The following is a 23534-nucleotide window of genomic DNA, read 5'->3' on the forward strand; positions in this document are numbered from 1 at the left end:
TTGCCTTTGGCAATGTTTCTAGGAAGAAGTTGCTGTGGCTGAGGTCAAAGAGGTTGCTGCCTGTGTTCTTCTCAAGGATTTTGATGGATTCCTTTATCACATTGAGGTCCATTTGGAGTCCCTGCATTTGGAGTCTATTTTTGTGTGCAGTGTAAGGAAATGGTCTAGTTTCATTTTTCTGCATGTGGCTGTCCAGTTTTTCCAACACCATTTGTTGAAGAGGCTATCTTTTTTCCATTGGACATTCTTTTCTGCCCTTTGGAAGATTAGTTGACCATAGAGTTGAGGCTCTGTATTCTGTTCCATTGATCTATGTGTCTGTTTTTGTGCCAGTACTGTACTGTGTTGATGATTACAGCTTTCTCATAGAACTTGAAGTCTGGAATTGTGATGCTGCCAACTTTGGTTTTCTTTTTCACCATTCCTCTGGATATTTGGGGTCTTTTCTGGTTCCATATAAATTGTAGGATTATTTTTTCCATTTCTTTGGAAAAAATGGATGGTATTTTGATAGGGATCGCATTAAACGTGTAGATTGCCTTAGGTAGCATAGACATTTTCACAATATTTGTTCTTCCAATCCATAAGTATGGAACATTTTTCTATTTCTTTGTGTCCTCCTCAATTTCTTTCATGAGTACTTTATAGTTTCCTGAGTACAGGTTCCTTGCCTCTTTGGTTAGGTTTATTCTTAGGTATCTTATGGTTTTGGGTGCAAATGTAAATGGGATCGATTCCTTAATTTCTTTCTTCTGTCTTGTTGTTGGTGTATAGAAATGCAACTAAGGGGCACCTGGGTGGTTCAGTGGGTTAAAGCCTCTGCCTTTGGCTCTGTTCATGATCCCAGGGTCCTGGGATCAAGCCCCGTATCAGGCTCTCTGCTCGGCAGGGAACCTGCTTCCTCCTCTCTCTCTCTCTCTCTCTGCCTGCCTCTCTGCCTACTTGTGATCTCTTTTTCTGTCAAATAAATAAATAAAATCTTAAAAAAAAAAAAAAAAGAAATGCAACTGATTCTGTGCATTGATTTCATATCCTGATACTTTACTGAATTCCTGTACAAGTTCTAGCAGATTTGGAGTAGAGTCTTTGGGGTTTTCCACATAAAATATCATATCATCTGCAAAGAGTGATAGTTTGACTTCTTCTTTGCCGATTTGGATGCCTTTAATTTCTTTTTGTTGTCCAATTGCTGAGGCTAGGACTTCTAGTACTATATTGAATAGCAATGATGACAATGGACATCCCTGCCGTGTTCCTGACCTTAGCGGAAAAGCTCTCAGTTTTTCTCCATTGAGAATGATATTCGCTGTGGGTTTTTCATAGATGGCTTTGATGATACTGAGGTATGTATCCTTTATCCCTACACTGTGAAGAGTTTTGATCAAGAAAGAATGCTGTACTTTGTCAAATACTTTTTCAGGATCTATTGAGAGTATCATATGGTTCTTGTTCTTTCTTTAATTAATGTGTTATATCACACTGATTGATTTGCAGATGTTGAACCAACTTGCAGCCCCTCCTCTGGAATTCCACTGTTCTTGATCAATGAGCTTGGTCTAGGCTGGATGTTCTTGCTGATCTTCTAGGGGAGGGGCCTGTTGTAGTGATTCTCAAGTGTCTTTGCCTGGGGTGGAATTGCGCTGCCCTTGCCAGGGCCAGGCTAAGTAATCTGCTCAGGTTCGCTCTCGGGAACTTTGTTCCCTAAATGCTTTCTGTAGAGCTCTGGAGGACTCTATAATATGGATGTTATTACACCTGATGGAGTCAGTGAGTGTCGTTCTCGACCCGCAAGAACGACCCGCAGACGAGGTTGAGTGGCAAACTTCTTTATTGTCAGTCTTCTACATATCTTGATCCGGGAACCCCGCTCCTCAAATTAAGCCCCTTATTATAGTATCAGTAGTTACAAATGCCCAATCACCATATCACGCGATTCACCTAAACACCAATCAGAAGGATTACTAGTGACCTTATCCATGAGCATATGAGATGCTCGTGAGCACCTACATGACTCCATAGGTTTCTATTGTTCTACAGATCTTGTGCCCTTCCCAAAACTACAAGTTAATCCTATACCCTCCTTGTGACTCCAGGCATTGAACGTGCGTCGTCCATGAGCGCACCCATTATCTTTGGGTTAAACATTCACAGCCCCTCCTCCTCAGGCATATCCATCTACGTGACTCCCAGCTCCTGCTGCATGGCTCCCCACATCTCCCCCTTTTTTATTATTTATATGGCAGGGATCGTGCCTGTCTTAGGTTGCCAATCCTCAACACGCATGCTTACCCGTCATCGGGTACTCCCCCTGGCCGAGGAGCCCCTGTCTTAGGTTGCTATGGTGAGGGATCAGTCTTACCCGTCTTTGGCTACCGATCCAGCATACTAAGCCATATTTGGGGGGAGGTACCAGCTCCAGAGCCCACATACATAAGTGAGTTAAAATTGTCACGCGTGTGGTAGACATATAGCCTGAGGAGGGAACAGGAGTCAGAGGGCAATAGAGCAATATTAATATACTAATGATCAAAGAAGGTAAGGCACAGATCGCAGCATGGTTATTCCAATACTTCTAATAATTTTTACTTCATGCTGCACCTTTTATATTATTTTTCTTCTTATGCTTTGATTGTATCATATGTAACTGAGCACAAGTTTTCTTTTTGAAGTTGGACCAGACCTTTAGAAATCCTCCTCCTATAAGCAATAGACATAAGATGATTCCCAAAATTCCTACTAGAATCCAGAAGGTATAATGTAAAATATTTCCTGGGTTAAATCCCTGTAAAGCATCTTTTAAAGTAGTCAAAATACGACCAGCCATTTTTGCTGGATCAGATATATCTAATCGCGCATGCCCAATGGTAGTGATTTCTCGTCGTAACTGTAAAAGATCTAGACTAACATTAGTATCATGCCAAATTCCCCGCAAATGGTTGTGTACTTTTTCCCAAGAAATATTATTGGCTGACAAGGGCGTCACACAAATATGTTGATAGGCACCATGGCACATGAAAGACATTTGCGCTTTTAGAGCAGAGAGTTGTGTGCCTAGATATTCTACAGCCTCTTCTATTCCATCAAGGCGTGCTAACAATTTCTGATCAACATCTTGTTGTATATGTAATGCTAATGAAATATTTTGAGATAACGCGTTAACATGATCAGCAGTATGTATGGTCTGTGCCAATGCGAAAGAGGATACCGTAGCACTAGCTATTAAAGTAATAAGAGCGCCTATTCCAGCTATTAGCATTCCAATAAATCGCCTTTTTCTAGACAGCGCATTTTCTAGTTCTAAGGCAAATTGATAACCATAATTAGCATACCACGGTCCCTCCACCTCAACAGGTAACAAGAAAAAAGGTGGTTGCATAACCAAAAACACATGAATAGGTACATTGGGATTATACGTATCAACGGGCACACAATTAGAAAGCTTACAATTAATACAACTTATGTGATAGAGACCATTATCCTTAATCACTTGCCCCCTCCCTATTACAAGCAAAAATGGTTTAGGTACACAAGTACGAAAAGTAAGACTTCCCGATTCCGGTATAGCTCTAGAATTATTAATAGGTCCCATAGCGGCTACCACTTTCCACAGGTCAGGATGAAACATTTCTTGTTGTGTAGTAAGTATACTTCCTGGAATATATTGATAATGGTAAGAACTTCGTGTATCATTCTTAGACCAGTCCGTGATAGGAAAATCAATACCCGTCGGGGAGATGACCAATGGTCTTGGCAAATAACATTCAGTCCACAAAGGACCCTCCGCTTTTCTGACGATTATCTCTGCACAGGGTAGGCGTCCTGGTGGTCGCATTCCAATGGCAGAGCTATTAATAGAAGACGAAGGCGAAGGAAATACTTCCAGGAGACCCCAAGGATGAACATCAGTCACAGGGGGCTGATATCCATCAGTACCCGCATAAGTGGAAAGATATCTATAAAACCAATTAGTATAAACACAACCATATTGAGGGAAATCATTAGTGAAGAACTGAAAACATATAGGAGGCATAGACGACGTAGCTTCCCACGAAAAGGTTTTGGAAAAAGTAGACCCTACCCCGTTATCCGCCAATCCCCCAAGCAAATCAGCAAGATTGGTGAATACCCTAGGCGTAGGATCATTCCAGGTGACTGGCTGTACTACCGGAGGGTCAGGCAGATAAGCCCAATAGGGAGCCGCTTCTGCGGGGACTATAAACATAACTAAGACTATTAAGAAAGACGCTAATCTATGCCGAAGGCAGCGGCTCTTTGATCCTTGAAGATTCATCTCTTGTTCCGGCCTCAGTGGAATTGGCTCCATCTTCCGGAGGACAGGCAGCAGGACAGTCATCATTATTCTCACCGTCAGCAGCAGCATCTTCCACAGGTTCTACCGCGACCAGCCTGGTGAGGCGTTCCGGTACCCAGATTGGAGCAGGCGCGTCCTGCGGAAAAACACAAAGAGAACCTCGGTGCCATCGCAGCACCGGGTCAGGGCCCTTCCATAACCCTGTAAGCACATCTTTCCATTTCACCATCATCTGTTGTGTCCTCTGAGGGCCCCAATGGCGCTCCGCAGCCGAGACACCATGCTTGTCTACCGTGAGAAAATTTAAAATAAAAGTGACCAAATTGGTAAGGTCAGTGGGAGTACGATACTCCTCTCCAATTCCCCCTTTTTGTATTTTTTGTAGAGTGATTTTAAAGGTTAGATGAGCGCGTTCCACAACGCCTTGGCCTTGAGGATTATAAGGAATACCGGTAACATGTTGAATATTATAGCATGCTAAAAAGTTAGCAAAACTAACAGAAGTATAAGCAGGGGCATTATCTGTTTTCAATTGTTTAGGTACACCCCAACAAGCAAAACTGCGCAGGCAATGGGATATGACATTTTTAGCATTTTCCCCCCGCAAGGGGGTGGCACTAATAACCCCCGAGCAGGTGTCCACACTCAAGTGGACATATTTTTGCTGTCCAAAAGAAGGAATATGTGTTACATCCATTTGCCAAAGATGTTTAGGCAACAGGCCTTTGGGATTTACTCCATGAGATGAGGATGGTAAATATGTCACACAACTGTTACAAGATTTTACTATGTCTCGCGCATCAGCTCGGGAAATATTGAAGCGCATTTTTAATGTCTGAGCATTCACATGCCATTTTTTATGGTACTGTTTAGCATCCTCTAAAACAGAGTAAATATGGAACTGTGCAGCAGCATCAGCTATGCGATTCCCTTTCACCAAGGGTCCAGGGAGATCAGAATGTGCCCTCAGATGTCCAATATAAAAGGGAGCTCCACGGGAGAGTATAAGATCCTTTAGGTCAGTTAGCAGGGAAGAAATCTCTGATTGGCTGACTGAAATAATAGCAGTTTCAACAGCTCTGGTAGCTGCTACTGCATAGATACTATCTGAAATGATGTTAATAGGTTGATTTTGGAATCTTTGTAAGACACACATGATAACTAAGAGCTCTGTTCGCTGTGCTGAAGTGGATGGCACTACAACTGGAACCACTTCATTTCCCATTACGTAGGCACCAGTTCCTGATTTACTGCCATCCGTAAAGATTGTTTGGGCGTTGGGCAATGGCTCTAATCGACAAAATTTAGGCCAAATAAGAGCTGTAGTTTTATGAAATCCAATCAGAGGATGAGAAGGGTAATGATTATCAAAGGTAACAGGGTAGGCAGTCACTAAGACAGCCCAACTATCATTTTCATTTGTTAATGTGAGTATCTGGGCTTTATCATATGGAACTATGCAGACATCTGACAATCTACCAAGGACTTGTACACTGGATTTAAGGACTTTACTTGCTACCATAGCCACCGCTATAGGATAAGGAGTGATAACTCGAGTAAGGGTATGGGGCAAATAAGTCCAAAATAAAGGTCCCCCCTGCCATAAGACTCCTGTAGGAGATCCAGGGGATGGGATGACTATGGCTTGTATAGGCTTTTGAGGGTCACATCTATCTGCTGCTGTTAAGGCTAATCTATTTTCTACCAATTGCAAAGATTTAATGGCAGCTGAAGTAAGAGTTCGTGGAGAATCTAATTTAGAGTCTCCAGGCAGAATATCAAACAAAGGTTTTAATTCTGTAGTAGTAACTTTTATATATGGCCGAATCCAATTAATGTCCCCCAGAAGTTTTTGAAAATCATTTAGAGTATGCAAACAATCTCTACGAATTTGTGCCAGCTGAGGCTTTACTGTTGTTTTAGAGAGTTGCATACCAAGATATTTTTGCAGGTTGCTTGTCTGAATTTTTTCAGGGGATACAAACAGTCCCAATGCTGCCAACTGTGTTTGTAAAAAAGTGAGAGCCGAAGGAAGAACTTTCTCATTTGGTCCACAAATCAAGATATCATCCATATAATGATAGCAAAGGAGATCTGGAAATTCTTTTCGAAACGGCTCTAAAGCTTTACTTACATACAGCTGACATAAAGTGGGGCTATTGGCCATTCCCTGAGGTAACACCTTCCATTCAAACCTTTGATCAGGTTCGCTATGATTAATTGCTGGCAGAGTGAAAGCAAACCGTTTAGTATCCGCAGGATGTAGTGGAATAGAAAAGAAACAATCTTGAATATCAATAACAATAGAAGGCCAATTCTTAGGTAATGCAGTAACAATTGGCAGCCCTAACTGAATAGGGCCCATAATTTGCATTTGCTCATTAATTTGACGGAGATCATGTAACAATCGCCATTTACCTGATTTCTTCTTAATAACAAATATGGGAGTATTCCAAGGCGAAGTAGATTTTTGAATGTGACCTGCCTTTAATTGTTCCATAACCAAGTTCTTAGCCGCCTGTAACTTTTCTTTTGTTAGCGGCCACTGAGGCACCCAGCGGCAGCATTTCTGCGTGCAGTATCCTGGCAGTTATCTTGATTTTGGATCTTCCATTCTAGATATTGTCCCCCACTCAAAACTGCCTTAGCTAGGTTAGCCCAATCTTCGGGAACCGGAAATAGGGCTCCTAGCGACTCCACAATGGACACTGTAAAAGCCGCTTGGGGCCCATATGCACTAACTGCTTCCTTAAGCTGCTTTACCAACTTAAAATCTAAAGGCTGATGATATCTTTGCCGCTGTTGGTCCTCCAGCACCGGGAAAAAACCCTTTTCTGGGCCGAGGACTTCCCTCCAATTAGCTATCACACAATCAGAGCAATGGCACACCTTCGTGCAGCCAGGCCGATAAGGCGGCGGCCACTCACTCGGTGGGGCTGTTGGGCCAGTGGCCTTCTTTGATAAGTGGGCCGTATTGGGCTTTTTTCCGCTAGGAGGCTTCAAGACCACCCTCTCCTTAGGTTTTTCAGTTTGTTTTGTGCCTGGAGGTGAACTATCGGCGGAGTCCGTAGAACTGCCGCTTTCTGCACCAGAGGTTCTCGAGGAGCCTCTAAGGGATTCTTCCTTTAATTTTTCCAAAATTTGCCCCCCTTGCTGTACCACCTGCTTTAAACGTTCTCGTGACGATTGTAAGCACACTTTTACCAAAGACCATACCGCAAGAGTTCCGGGAGTAACAGTAGTACTGCGCCGTAACTCTTCTCCAAGATGTTCCCATTGCGGTACACTTAAGAGCCCTTCCTCTATGAACCAAGGGGCAATTTCGCCGGCCTCTTTTAAGAAGGCGCGAGCAGTTTTAGTCTTTAATGGAGTGCCATGGGCTTTCAAAAGGTCTCTCAATGGACCTTCCATTTTATACCGGGCTAGCTCGTTTCCCATACCGGAAAGCTTTCTCCCCTCTGAGGAACTTTATTTTAGCCCTTTTAAACTCGTCCCCGGAGACTTTCCTCCCTTCTGGGGAACTTTAACTTTTACGCTCGTCCCCGGAGACTTTTCTCCCTTCTGGGGAACTTTAAACTCAGTCCTCAGAGAATTCACCCCCGTCTAAAGACAGGAAATAGGCGCGCACTTTTGCTCGTTGCCCTAGGGCCCTTAGGGCAAACTTTCTCGTTGCTCTTACCCCAATCCTCGGTCCACGTCCAGAGTCGGGTTCCCGGGTTTCGGCACCAGATGTCGTTCTCGACCCGCAAGAACGACCCGCAGACGAGGTTGAGTGGCAAACTTCTTTATTGTCAGTCTTCTACATATCTTGATCCGGGAACCCCGCTCCTCAAATTAAGCCCCTTATTATAGTATCAGTAGTTACAAATGCCCAATCACCATATCACGCGATTCACCTAAACACCAATCAGAAGGATTACTAGTGACCTTATCCATGAGCATATGAGATGCTCGTGAGCACCTACGTGACTCCATAGGTTTCTATTGTTCTACAGATCTTGTGCCCTTCCCAAAACTACAAGTTAATCCTATACCCTCCTTGTGACTCCAGGCATTGAACGTGCGTCGTCCATGAGCGCACCCATTATCTTTGGGTTAAACATTCACAGCCCCTCCTCCTCAGGCATATCCATCTACGTGACTCCCAGCTCCTGCTGCATGGCTCCCCACAAGTGAGTTCCTGAAATGTGTTTTAATTTTTTATTATTTTTTTGTCTTTGCTGTTTACCTTGATTGCTTTCCATCATTCTGTCCTTCAGGTTGCTCATCCATTCTTCTGCTTCCTCTAGTCTATTTACTTCATCTCGTGTATTTTTTATTTCTGTTCCTGAATTCTTCTCTGATTGGTTCTTCTTTATGTTCTGTCTCATTCATTTCACTAAGGTTCTCCACTGTTTTCTCAAGTACAATGAGTAACTCTATGACGGTCACCCTTACTTTATATTCTGTGTATCAGACATACTACTTATCTCCATTTTGTTTAGCTCTCTTCTTGTGATTTTTGTCCTGTTCTTTCATTTGGGATATATTCCTCTGTCTTCTCATTTTTTCTAACTCTTTGTGTCTGTTTTTGTCTCTTTTGCTCTTGAAAGCAGTGGTCTTATGGAGAAGAGGTCCTGTAGTGCCCTGCAGTACAAAGTCCCCTGTTCACCAGAACCTGCACTTGAGGGGGGTCTCCTATGTATGTTCTATGCTCCCTGCTATAGTGACCGAATCATGTTTGTCTTCATTCCAACTGTCTGCAATGCCTCTCTTTACTTGTTGTGGGCAGGGTTTGGTCCTGTGTTGTTACTGGGCCAGTCTGGAGCCACTACGGCTTGAGTTGAGTTAGAGCAGGTACTCACCAGGGTTGCAGGAGCACTGAACTGCACTTTGCTTTACCTTTGTTGTCCCCTGAGAAGTTTTGGTTGGTGGACAGGGCGTGGATTCAGACCAGATGTCTATTCCCAGCCCACTGCTGGGAACAGAGCTGCTCTGATATGTATAGTTATCTTTCCCTCTCTTTTCCACTCTGAAGAGAGTGCTGGTTCCTGGTCTGCGGGATCTTTGGTTCTTGGAGAAGTTTCCTAATGAATTGTGCCCCTCCAGCATAGGCTGTGAGATTAGGAAACAAATCTCCCTCCCATATACCCCAGGTGTTTTTCAAAAACAAAGAGGATACTATAAAATAGAAAAATATTGGAGTTCATCTTAACTAATAAAGGTAATTATTATGTGAAACTTATTTCAGTTTTAAATTTATACACTATACACTCATATATGTATACTGGATTCTAATACAAAATATTTTCACATAGTTACAGCAAAAAAAGTCACTGCCTTATTTAATCATCATAAAAACTTTGAGGCAGGAGGGGCGCCTGGGTGGCTCGGTGGGTTAAGCCTCTGCCTTTGGCTCAGGTCATGATCTCGGGGTCCTGGGATCGAGCCCTGTATCGGGCTCTCTGTCCCCCCCCCCCCCCCCGGCCACCTGCTTGCCTCTCTGCCTACTTGTGATCTCTGTCTGTCAAATAAATAAAATCTTTAAAAACAACAACAACAAAAAAAAACTTTGAGGCAGGAAGCACTTGCATTTTACAAATGAAATCAAGACTATTATTTAAAAAAGAAGAAAACCCAACCACGGAAGTAAAAGATCTGTACTCTGAAAACTGTAAAACACTTAAGAAAGAAATTGAAGATGACACAAAGAAATGGTGAACATTCCATGTTCATGGATTGGAAGAACAAATATTGTTAAAATGTCTATACTACCCAAAGCAATCTACACATTTAATGCAATCCCTGTCAAAACACCAATAGCATTTTTCACAGAACTAGAACAAACAATCGTAAAATTTGTATGAAATCATGAAAGATGCCAAAAAGCCAAAGCAACCTTGAAAAAGAAAAGCAAAGCTGAGGCATCACAGTTCTGGAACTTCAAGTTGTGTTACAAAGCTGTAGTGATCAAGACAGCATGGTATTGACACAAAAATAGACACATAGATCCATGGAATAGAATGAAAATCCCAGAAATGGACGCACAACTACATGGTCAACTAATCTTTTTTTTTTTTTTAATTGTGTTATGTTAAGTCACCATAAAATACATAATTAGTTTTTGATGCAGTGTTCCAAGACTGTTTATGTGCAGCACCCAGTGCTCCATGTATTATGAGCCCTCCTTAATACCTACCACCATGCTCACCCATCCCCCTACCTCCCTTCCCTCTGAAACCCTCAGTTTATTTTTCACAGTCCACAGTCTCTCATGGTTCATCTCCCCCTCCGATCTGCCCCATTTCACTTTTCCTTTCCTTCTAATGGTCAGCTAATCTTTGACAGAGCAGGAAAGAATATCCAATGGAAAAAAGTCTCTTCAACAAATGGTGTTGGGAAAATTGGACAGCCACATGCAGAAGAATGAAAGTGAACCACTTTCCTATACCATACACAAAAATAAATTCAAAGTGGATGAAAGACCTAAAGAAACCATCAAAATCCTAGAGGAGAACCTAGGCAGTAACTAACCTCTTTGACTTTGGTCTAAGTGGCTTCTTACTAAATACATCTTCTGAGGCAAGAGAAACAAAAGCAACAAACTGTTAGGACTTCATTAAGATAAAAAGCTCTGCATAGCAAAGTAAACAATTGACAAAACTAAAAGGCAAACTTTGTAATGGGAGAAGATATTTGCAAATGGCATATCTAATAAAGGGTTAGTATCCAAGATATATAAGAACTTATAGAACTCAGTAACCCAAAACCCAATAATCCAGTTTAAAAAAGGACAGAAGACATGAGTAGACTTTGTCTAAAGAAGACATACATATGGCTAACAGACACATGAAAAGGTGCTCAATATCACTTATCATCTGGGAAATCCAAATCAAAACTACAATGAGATACCATCTTACATCTGTCAGAATGGCTAAAATGAACAACACAGGAAATAACATGTTGGTAAGGATGCAGAGGAAGGGGAACCCTCCTAAACTGTTGGTGGAAATGCAAATTGGTGCAGCCACTGTAGACAGTGTGGAAGTTCCTCAAAAAGTTAAAAATAGAACTACCCTACAAGCCAGCTAGGTATTTACCTAAAGGATACAAAAATACTGATTTGAAGATTTGAAGGGATACATGCACCTCAATATTTATGTGTGTGTATTCAAAACTTATGCATTTATATGTATATAATAGATAATATATATAATTTATATGTTTTATATATTATATATGTTAAACATATATATATTCAAAACTTCTTTATGCATTTATATATATATTACTCATCCATCAAAAGAATGAAATCCTCTCATTTGCAGTGATGCTATTGGAGCTAGAGTGTATTATGCTAAGTGAAAAAAGTCAGTCAGAAAACGACCATTACCGTATGATTTCAGTCATATGTGGAACTTAAGAAACAAAACAGATGAACATGGGGGAAAAAGAGAGGCAAACCATACAACAGACTGAGCATTGCTGGAGGGAAGGTGGGCAGAAGGATGGATTAAATGGGTGATGGGCATGAAGGAGGGCACTAGTTGTGATGAGCACTGAGTGTTATGTGGAAGTGATGAATCACTAAATAGTAAACCTGAAACTAATATTACACTGTTGTTAACTAGCTGGAATTTAAATAAAAATTTAAATGGAATTTAAATAAAAATTTGAAAAAGAAAAATAAGTATAAAATAAATGTGCCCTTAGTCATAGAGTTGATTAGTGGCAGAGCCCGAAATTAAGGCAGATCTTTTGATCTTAAAACAACTTGTGGTTGCTTCCAAAACATGTTCATATATGACTTTTGGCCTGAGGGAAAATAACCCCATAAGCAGACATACTTATGATGTTATAGCAGTACAGAAGTCAAGGAGAAGGATCTAGGTTTCTCTTCCCTCGTGAAAGAGAACCAGAATAATTTCCCAGCCATCAAACCCTATTTTATGTGCATTCTGCTTCAGATACAGGGAATACAGCAAATTTGAAAGGTCCTATGACTAGGAATGATGTTATTTTCAGCTTCATGAATATTGGTTGAACTAGACCTTTGGAAATAAGAACTACTTGCTTGCTATGACTCCTTAGGCTGATAGATATGGCACCCAACTAGAATTTTAATACTTAACAAGTCTCTTTATCTCCTTCAGTATACTCATTTTCACATAAAACATCTTTTATTTTTACCATAACATTGCTAGTGTGCTTGTTTTTGGGGCAGAAGTATAACTTGCCACGACTTCTGCTAACAAGATTATATCTATCAAATGTTTGGCAATGCTTGAGGAGAAAGGATATTCTCATATCCAATTTAGATGCTCTTAAATGATCTGAAAATTGAGGGATGGTCTGGAAAGGATATTTAATGAATATGGAGATTTCAACAAAAATTGAGATGCCAGATTGAGTGTTTAGAAATTCATTGTAGACATGGTTATTAAGTGCCTGTCTTTAGTTATGAATATCTTGTTCTTAAAAAGGAAAGTTACAGATGAGTGGTTCCTGATAATGCAGTAAAGGTCAAATAACCTTATAAATCAATAGCTTCAAGTATAGATGAGATAATTAAAATCTGTGGGCAAACTAATATTCAGTGCAAATGTAGTTTGGTTATTGATGAGTAGAATTAATGGCAAAGGTGACAAATGAATTAGGTAAAAATATAACAAGAGAAATATTAACTATACTTCATGTGCTGTAGATATTCTGTTCTTCCTGTTAATAGTAATTATGCTGTTTGGGATGCTGTGGTACAGATTTTATTTTTCTTGTGACGGTATTCCCATTCCTGTACTTTTTAAAAAATCTTTCTGACTTTATTTCATAACTGGAAATTTGTAAGTCTTAATCCACATCACTTATTTCACTGATTCCACACTCACACCCACCTCCCCTCTGGCATACAACAGTTTGTTCTCTGTATTTATCGGTCTGTCTCATTTTTATTCATCTCTTTTTGTTTGTCATTCCACATATAAGTGAAATCATATGGTACTTGCTTGCTCTCTAACTTGTTAGCAAAATACCCTCTAGATCCAACCTCACTGTTGCAGAGGGCAAGATCTCATTCTTTTTATGGCTGAGTAGTATTCCATGTGATCTCTTCTTAATCTGTTCAACCTATCAGTGGACACTTAGATTGTTGCCACAACCTGTCTGTTGTAAATAGTGCTGCAGTATTATCTACGTGGGGTGGATATACCTTTGCAAACTTATGTCTTGTTTTCTTTGAGTCAACAGCCAGTAGTGGAATTAGTAAATCATATGGTGTTCCTAATTTTTAATATGTTGAGGAAACTCTGTATTCTTCCCCAGTGGCTGCACCCATTTACTTTCCCACCTACAATGCATGAAGGCTCCTTTTCCTCCACATCCCCACTGATACTTGTTATTTCTTATCTTTGTGATTCTGGCCTTTCTGATAGTTGTGAGGTGCTATCTCATTGTGGTTTTGGTTTGCGTTTCTTTAACGATAGTGATGTGGAGCATCTTTTCATCTTATTTCAGCTTCTTTGTATGTCTTTTTGGGGAAAACTTGTATTCAGATGTGCTGCCCATCTTTTAATCTGATGATTTGTTATTTCCATGGTGACTTGTATGAGTACTTTATATATTTGGGAAATGAACACCTTATTGGAAATATCACTTGTAAATATTATCTCTCATTCAGTAGTTTGCCTTTTCATTGTGTTGATGGTTTGTTTCCTTTGCTGTGCAAAAGCTAGTTATTTTGTTCTGTTCCCAGTTTTGTCTGTGGCTTTTGTTTAACTTGCCTGAAGAGAGCTATCCCTAAGTATGTTGCTGAGGCCAATATCCAAGGGTTTAGGTTGTTTTCTCTTAGAAGTTTATGGTTCCATGCCTCATGTTTAGCTCTTTAATCCATCTTGAGTTTATTTTGGTGTGTAGTATAAGAAAGTGATCCAGCAGGGCACCTGGGTTGCTTAGTTGTTAGGTGTCTGCCTTCAGCTCAGGTTCTGATCCTGGGGTCCTGGGATTGAGCCCCACATTGGTCTCCCTTCTCAGCAGGAAGTTTGCTTCTCCCTCTCTCACTCCCCTTGCTTATATTCCCTCTCTCACTGTGTCTCTTTCTATCAAATAAATAAATAAATAAATAAAATCTTTAAAAAAATGGTCAAGGGGTTAATTAAACATCTGCCTTCAGCTGAGGTCATAATCTTGGGTCCTGGGATTGGAACCTGTGTTGGACACCCTGCTTGGTGGGAAGTCTGCTTTTCCCTCTTCCTCTGCCCCTCCTTCCTGCCTGTGTGCACTCTCTCTCTCTCTCAAATGAGTGAATGGATCTTTAATAAAAAAGTGGTCCAGTCTCATTCTTTTTTTTCATGTAGCTATCCAGTTTCCCCGGCACCATTTACAGAAAAGACTGTCTTTCCTCTATTGTATACACTTGCCTCCTTTGCTGTAGATTGACCAGAGGATCAAGGGTTCATTTCCGAGCTCTTCATCCTGTTCTGTGAATCTCTGTGCTGGTACCATACTGTTTTGATCACTCTAGCCTTGCAGCACATCTTGAAATCTGGGATTGTGATAGCCCTCGCTTTGTTCTTCTCTCGAAAGGTTGCCTTGGTTGTTTGAGGTCCTTTTTGGTTTCGTGGAAATTTGGAGATTATTTATTTTAGTTTGGTGGAAAATGCTGGTGCTCTTTTGATAGCGATTGCACTGAATCTGTAGCTTGCTTTGAGCAGTATGGACATTCCAGTGATACTTACTCCCCCAGTTCATGGGTATGGTACATTTTTCCATTTGTTTATGTCATCTTCAAATTTCTTTCATCAGTGACTTCTAGTTCTCAGAGGATAGGTCTTTCACCTCCTTGGTTAAATTTATTTGTAGGTGGTGTTTTCTTTTTTGTGCACTTGTGAGTGGAACTGTTTTCTTAGTATCTGTCTCTCTGCTTCCACATTACTATATAAAAATGCGCCACATTTCTATTAATATTGTATACTGAGACATTACTGAGTTCATGTATTTTGATACCTTCTTGGTTTTTTATGGGGATTTAAAAAATATATTTATTTTCAGCATAACATTATTCATTATTTTTTCACCACACCCAGTGCTCCATGCAATCCATGCCCTCTTTAATACCCACCACCTGGTACCCCAACCTCCCACCCCCCCTGCCACTTCAAACCCCCTCAGATTGTTTTTCAGAGTCCATAGTCTCTCATTATTCACCTCCCCTTCCAATTTACCCCAACTCCCTTCTCCTCTCTAACTCCCCATATCTTCCATGCTATTTCTTATGCTCCACAAATAAGTGAAACCATATGATAATTGACTCTCTCTGCTTGACTTATTTCACTCAGCATAATCTCTTCCAGTCCCGTCCATGTTGCTACAAAAGTTGGGTATTCATCCTTTCTGATGGAGGCATAATACTCCATAGTGTATATGGACCACATCTTCCTTATCCATTTGTCCGTTGAAGGGCATCTTGGTTCTTTCCATAGTTTGGCGACCGTGGCCATTGCTGCTATAAACATTGGGGTACAGATGGCCCTTCTTTTCACAACATCTGTATCTTTGGGGTAAATACCCAGGAGTGCAATTGCAGGGTCGTAGGGAAGTTCTATTTTTAATTTCTTGAGGAATCTCCACACTGTTCTCCAAAGAGGCTGCACCAACTTGCATTCCCACCAACAGAGTAAGAGGGTTCCCCTTTCTCCACATCCCCTCCAACAGATGTTGTTTCCTGTCTTGTTAATTTTGGCCATTCTAACTGGTGTAAGGTGATATTTCAATGTGGTTTTAATTTGAATCTCCCTGAGGGCTAGTGATGATGAACATTTTTTCATGTGTCTGATAGCCATTTGTATGTCTTGATTAGAGAAGTGTCTGTTCATATCTTCTGCCCATTTTTTGATATGATTGCCTGTTTTGTGTGTGTTGAGTTTGAGGAGTTCACTATAGATCCTGGATATCAACATTTTGTCTGTACTGTCATTTGCAAATATCTTCTCCCATTCCGTGGGTTGCCTCTTTGTTTTTTTTACTGTTTCCTTTGCTGTGCAGAAGCTTTTGATTTTGATGAAGTCCCAAAAGTTTATTTTCGCTTTTGTTTCCTTTGCCTTTGGAGACGTATCTTGAAAGAAGTTTTTGATGGGAATTCTTGGGTTTTGTATGGTATCATGTCCTCTGCAATAGTGACAGTTTTACTTCCTCCTTTCCACTTTGGATGCCTTCTCTTTCTTTCTTTTTTCTGAGTGCTGTGGCTATGATGCCTGGTACGATGGTGAATGAAAGTGGTGAATGGACATGCTTGTCTTCCTGATCTTGGAGGAAAAGCTTTCAGTTTTTCACCTGTTGAGTATGTGGTTTGCTCTGAGTTACTCATATAGAGCCCTCATTTCTGTTTCCCCTGAACCCACTTTAGTGAGACTTTGTATCATGAACAGATGTAGTATTTTGTCAGATGATTTCTCTGCACCTGTTGAGATGATCATATGATTTTTATCCTTCCTCTTACTAATGTGATGTATCCCATTGATTTGTGGATATTGAACCACCTTGTATCCCAGGAATAAATCTCACTTGACCATGATGAATGATCCTTTTCATGTATTGTTGAATTTGTTTTGCTCATGTTTGATAGGGGAATTTTGCATATGTTCAGAGATACGGACCTGTGGTTTTTCTTTCTCCTTTGTGTCTTTAGTCTTGGTATCAGGCTAATGCTGGTGTGATAGAAGGAACTTGAAACTTCTCAAGGTATTCCCAGAAACAGGATGGAAAAGAATAGGTAGTAACTGTTGTGTAATTGTTGTGGTGTAGGTTTAAATCACTTTGTTTTTATATCAGTATCCATGTATTTTTATGCCACTTGCTTGCTTTTCAGCTTTTTTTTTTTTTTTAATAATGTTGGCAAATGCTATAGGCATTTGCCTTCATTTGCCTCTTATCTCCTAAGACCTTTCAGAAGAGGGACTCTCCAGGTCTGTCCTAAAGCATAGTTTTAAGGGATATTCAGAGATCAGTTGTCACAACACGACTGTGGTGGTTCCTATCTTTTTATGACTTCTTTCACAAACCCCTTACATAGTACATAAAATATGATGACCATTTGTAAGTGCACTTTCCAGTTATCAATGTTCTGCTCCCAACAGCCCTATGACATAGTCATTATCACTGTGATCCGTATATACAAAAGAAAGTGAGGAACATAGAGGCTGAATAAATAATTTAATGGAATATGGTGGAACAGTTAGGACTTGTTCTAAGAAGTGTGCCTGTAGAGTCGACATGCTTGACTACAACACCAATGTTATCTACCCTCTATCCGTTTGTCCCTAGAATGGCAGTTACTGGATGAGGTTCTGATCTCTCATCTCTCTATAGGCCTTGATTGGCAAACAGTTGTCCACCCCATCCATTTAACATGATGTCCTCCAGTATACTGACTGCAGTTTCCTTGTCTGAATTTGTACCATACATCAGTTTGCCATTTAGAAATTAATGTGGTGTCTATCAGCACTAGCCTGAGTACGTGCTGAGTACATTTTCTTTTATTTCATTTTTTTCTTACTGTAGCAGGATCGAAGAAGGCAAATGTGTAAATTAAAGCAGTATTTCATTTTTACCCTAGCACCCACAGTGCTCACCTACAGAATGCCGAACTTGATCTCATTCCTGTTATTGAAGCTAACAGTTCTTTATGTTGTACAATTTCATAACTTGCCACAGTGTTCTCCCTAACTCTTCGGTCATGCCCTTTCATGTTCCAGACATCACATGATGGCTATAAAAGCACAAGATTTGATAGAAGGACATGCCTGCTGAGGGTAAAAATTAAGCTTCTGAATTATACTAAACACATATTCAGTATTCAGTATTAGACCTCCAATTGTGGCGTTCTCTTGAGAGTAAATTTACAAACCTACAATTTCAGACCATATCTAACTAATAATCTTGACCATATTTAACTCATAATCTTTGCAACATCCAGTTTAGGAAGCCAACCCACAATCAAACTTACCAGCTGAGAGATTTGACTTCATCAGTGACTGCCATCTTCACTAATTTTTTTTACCCTTCTTCCAACTCACGACCAACCAAAGAAAGCCACATACTCTTCTCAAAACCTTTCCATCGGTTACTCCGTTTTGAGTTATTCTGCCTTCAGTTTATCCACACCTACAACCCCAATCAGTTATACAACCCCAATCAGTTATACCTAAAGCACCAGAGTGCTTTAGTATGCTTGTATTTGAGTTTCTGACAAATGTGATGGTGGCTGACTCCCTTTCTTTTTTTTTTTTTTTTTTTAAAGATTTTTTATTTATTTATCAGAGGGAGAGAGGGGGAGAGAGCGAGCACAGGCAGACAGAATGGCAGGCAGAGGGAGAAGCAGGCTCCCTGCTGAGCAGAGAGCCCGATGTGGGACTCGATCCCAGGACGCTGGGATCATGACCTGAGCCGAAGGCAGCTGCTTAACCAACTGAGCCACCCAGGCGTCCCCTGACTCCCTTTCTATATCTATCCCTGATTAAGTTGCCTCTGTTTGCCATTTGTATAGTTGTATTTATTTCCAGACCCTCAAGAGAAATCAGTCTCCTCCTGTTCTACTTTCCAGAAACATGATTGGAAAATGAGGAACTAATACACCAGTGTTGTCCATCAAGTTTTGTTACGGTGTTGTAATTATAGCATCTAGATGATTGGAGGGTTTTTAGGTTTGTGTGTAAGTGGTCTTAGAAATATGTTTTATCATTGCCTTACCAGATTTTTGCCTGCTGCTACTTCTAATTTGATGTATTTGCCCTTCTGAGTAGGATTTTTAAAAATCACGGAAACTAAGGATATTAAGGAGAGTTTTATTTTAAAGATAGGACATACAATTTTACATTTTTTTATAAAAACTCTCAGAGTAAAAATTTCCTCATGTCTGTCATACCAGCAGACAGATTATTTATAGTTTGGAAAACAAAAAGTTCACTTCCTGCCAAACTGAGGCAGAGGTGGTGGGACCTTAATATCTTGGCCTCTCTCCAGCTTCTTTTCACAATCCACGAGGTAGTTGACTCCATCGATGACTATCTGAACAAGCTCAACCTTTGATAGTGAAAAAGAAGAATGATTAATGGGCATAAAGGACACATGCAAGGCATTAATCAATAAGAATACTGGGAGAAGTAAGAAATTGTCCTGTTAGGTAGACTTTATAACAATTTCTTCTTTGCTAGTATTTCTCTCAAGTGTTGTGGAGGGATTTTTTTTTTTTTTTTTTTTTAGATTTACTGTTTTGAGAACTTTTTAAATATATGAAAGCCATTAGTGTGCATCTCAGACACTCCCACCCCCCCACCCCCAGTCAGTTTCTGCTATAAATTTATCCAAAAGTAGAATTACAGAGGTGTCTAGGTAGCTCAGTCAGTTGAGTGTCTCCCTTTGGCTCAGGTCATGGAATCTAGTTCTGTGTCAGGCTCCCTGCTCTGTAGGGAGTCTGCTTATGTCTTTCCCTTTGCCCTCTCCCTGCTTGCACACTCTAATAAATTTAAAAAAAAATAAGTAAAATTACCATGACACCTTTGTTTTTTTGACCTGGATCTCTCTTTAAGACCTACCACTAAGCTATCTGAGCATGATAGCTTAGATAGTATCTGAGCTATATTTAATCAGTGGCTAGCTTTCCGAAAAATTGTTTAAGACCAAATGTTTGGGTGCAATTAAATCATGTTTTCACTGTACCAGGCAAGTTTGCTACTTAAAGGAAACTCTGAATTATATTAGGATAAACCTTTAAAAAATTACTGCTTTAAAAAAAAAAAACAAACTTTAATAAAAACCAGTATTTGTAAATCAGAGCACATCTACCTAGGATTTTTTTCCTTGGAATCCTTTTCCTAATCAGTTGCACTGCTCCTAAAGAGATGCAAACTGAGATAGTAAGCAATGACTTAATTCCCAACTGCATTAAAATGCTTAATAATAACTCAATAATGAATAACAAGGATGGAAGGGGTTGTTACTTGTTACAGCTGAACATACCTTAGGCAGGATTGAGTCCAGTTCTCCTCCCCACTTTTTATGCTTAAAGAAACTGAAGCCCCGAGAGAGGGTTGGGTCAGAAAGCTAGTCATCACTAATCAAAAAAACACATAATTCTTACTTATCCAGTTTGATTTGTCCTGCTGTTCATAATGGTGTAGTGAGATGGTTCTCTAATTCACTGTCAAAGGGACTCTATCTTTTTACTTTTTTTTTTTTTTTTTTAATTTTTATGTGACAGAGGGTGAGATCATAAGTAGGCAGAGAGGCAGGCAGAGAGAGAGAGAGGAGGAAGTAGGATCTCTGCTGAGCAGAGAGCCTGATGTGGGGCTCAATCCCAGGACCCCGGGATCATAACCTGAGCCGAAGATAGAGGCTTTAACCCACTGAGCCACCCAGGAACCCCAAAGGGACTCTATCTTAATATGAGTCTTCTGGTAAGTAACTTGGTCCTAAGTAAGGTCCCCCTATCTTTAACTCATGAATTCTCTTCCTAAAAATATATCCTAACTAATCAGAGTTGTGATTAAAGTATAGAGATGGTTACAGAATTATGTACAGATATAGTCAAATATCAACAAATCAGATATTAAATAGATGAGTATCTTTACTATGCTGTCATTAAAAATTAGGTTTTTAAAGAATACTTAATATTGTAAGAATAAGCTCATGATAGAATATACTGGAAAAATATGATTATAGGTTTTTTTTTTTTTTGAAGAGGTATTTGAATAATTGTAAAAATGGAGAGCATGCCTTCTGCTTGAAGAGTCCCAGGGCAGTCCCAGCACCGAGTGTCCTGGGAGCCCCCCACCCCCACCCTGCCAGCCACAGCTGCAACCATCCCGTCACCAGGTACACACAGTCTACACATGTGCATACACACCATACCTAAGACCATTCTTTCAATGTTAGGAGAAGTAGCTGTTCTGCCCAATTCATAGAAATTAAGAAAGTCACCAAAATCAGGAGACAGGAATATGCTCCAAACAAGAGAGTAAGATAAAACCTCAGAAAAAGAACTGAACTAAACACTTTTATTCAGCATAGTACTGGATGTCCTAGCCACAGCAATCAGACAAGGAAAAAAAAAAAAGCCTCCAAATTGGTAAGGAAGAAGTAAAACTCAGTAAAGTTTCAGGATACAATAATATACAGATATCTGGTGCATTTTTATATAGTAATATGGAAGCAGAGAGACAGATGCTAAGAAAACAGTTCCACTCACAAGTGCACCAAAAAGAAAACACCACCTACAAATAAATTTAACCAAGGAGGTGAAAGACCTATCTTCTAAGAGCTAGAAGTCATTGATGAAAGAAATTTGAAGATGACACAAACAAATGGAAAAATGTACCATACCCATGAACTGGGGGAGTAAGTATCACTGGAATGTCCATACTGCTCAAAGCAAGCTACAGATTCAGTGCAATCCCTATCAAAAGAGCACCAGCATTTTCCACCAAACTAAAATAAATAATCTCCAAATTTCCATGAAACCAAAAAGGACCTCAAACAACCAAGGCAACCTTTCAAGAGAAGAACAAAGCCGGGGCTATCACAATCCCAGATTTCAAGATGTGCTGCAAGGCTAGAGTGATCAAAACAGTATGGTACCAGCACAGAGATTCACGGAACAGGAGAGAGCGCTCAGAAATGAACCCTTGATTCTCTGGTCAATCTACAGCAAAGGAGGCAATAGTATACAATAGAGGAAAGATGGTCTTTTCAATAAATGGTGCTGGGGAAACTGGATAGCTACATGAAAAGAATGAGCCTGGACCCCTTTGTTATAACTCAAGATGGATTAAAGAGCTACATTTGAGGCATGGAACCAAAAAACTCAGAGAAACAAGTAAACCCTTGGACACTGGCCTTAGCCACATACTTATGGATAGCTGTCCTCTGGCAAGTAAAACAAAAACAGTAACATACCATTAGGACTATGCCAGAATAATGAAACAACATAGCATCTGATTATAACATGGGCAAAGGTCCTGAATAGACATCTTCTTCAACAAGGGATACAGATGGCCACCGGACATGAGAAGCTGCTCCGCATCACTATGAGCAGGGAAATGTAAACCAAACCCACAAGATAGCACCATGCACCTGTCAGAATGGCCAGTATCACAAGGACAAGATATAACAGATGTTGCTGAGGATTCTGAGGAAAAGGAGCCTTCGTGTGCTGCTGAAGGCAATGGAAACTAGTGTACCACTGTGGGAAATAGTAGGGAGTTTCCTCATAAAATTAAAAAAGAGAATTACCATACAATCCAGTAATTTCATTACTGGTATTTACTGAAAGAAAACAACACTATTTGAAAAGTTATATCCACCCCTACGTTTTTTGCAGCATTATTTATGATAGCCAAGATGAAGTGTCCATCAATAGATGAACAGATAAAGATGTGACATGTGTATATACGCAGACCCACATATCTACAGTGGAATATCACTCAGCCATAAAAAGGATTGAGATGTTGCCATTTGTGACAACATAGATAGACCTCGAGGGCATTTTATTTTATTTTATTTTATTTTTTAAAGATTTTATTTATTTACTTGAGAGAGAGACAGTGAGAGAGAGCATGAGCGAGGAGAAGGTCAGAGGGAGAAGCAGACTCTCCATGGAGCTGGGAGCCTGATGTGGGACTCGATCCCGGGATTCCGGGATCATGACCTGAGCCGAAGGCAGTCGTCCAACCAACTGAGCCACCCAGGCGTCCCTCAAGGGCTTTTTAAGTGAAAGACAAAAACCGTATGATTTCACTTATATGTGTAGTCTAAAAAAACAAACAGAAACCAGACCATAGACACTGAGAACAAACTAGTGGATGCCAGATGCAACACTGGGTAAAGGGCAGCGGGAGACACAGGCTTCCAGTTACGGAATGAAGACGTGACAAGGATGAAAGGGAATATGGTCAATGTTACTGTGATAGCACTATATGGTGACCAGTGGCATCTCCATTTGTGGTGAGGACAGCATAGCACAGGGAGTTGTCAAACCAGCCTCAGCCAGAGCAGAGCTTATGACTGACCTAATACATTAAAGAGAATCACTTTTCCTGAATAACAAAGAGCTGTGAACTCATGAATAAATCTGTTCCTGTGAATAAAACTATGTAAAATATAACTTTTACATAACAAAACAATCATTTAAAAAATGGAAGGCAATACAGAATAATGCTTATAATGCTTTTCTTAGGATTAAGTTAAATAAGTAGTG

The 23534-nt window shown here is 40.2% G+C and overlaps 1 protein-coding gene across 1 annotated transcript in view; it reads right to left on the reverse strand.

The window, feature by feature from the left end:
• Positions 1–19105: 19105 nt before the first annotated feature.
• CKMT2 (creatine kinase, mitochondrial 2) overlaps positions 19106–23534 on the reverse strand; it is a 29549-nt gene continuing 25120 nt past the window's right edge. The window contains exon 10 of the mRNA XM_032334846.1: positions 19106–19363. Within this exon, the coding sequence (XP_032190737.1) occupies positions 19244–19363 (120 nt within the window). The 3' untranslated portion in view covers positions 19106–19243. The remainder of the gene's footprint in view (positions 19364–23534) is intronic.

This window comes from Mustela erminea, chromosome 3 (genome assembly GCF_009829155.1).
Source record: "Mustela erminea isolate mMusErm1 chromosome 3, mMusErm1.Pri, whole genome shotgun sequence".
Lineage (NCBI taxonomy): Eukaryota > Metazoa > Chordata > Mammalia > Carnivora > Mustelidae > Mustela > Mustela erminea.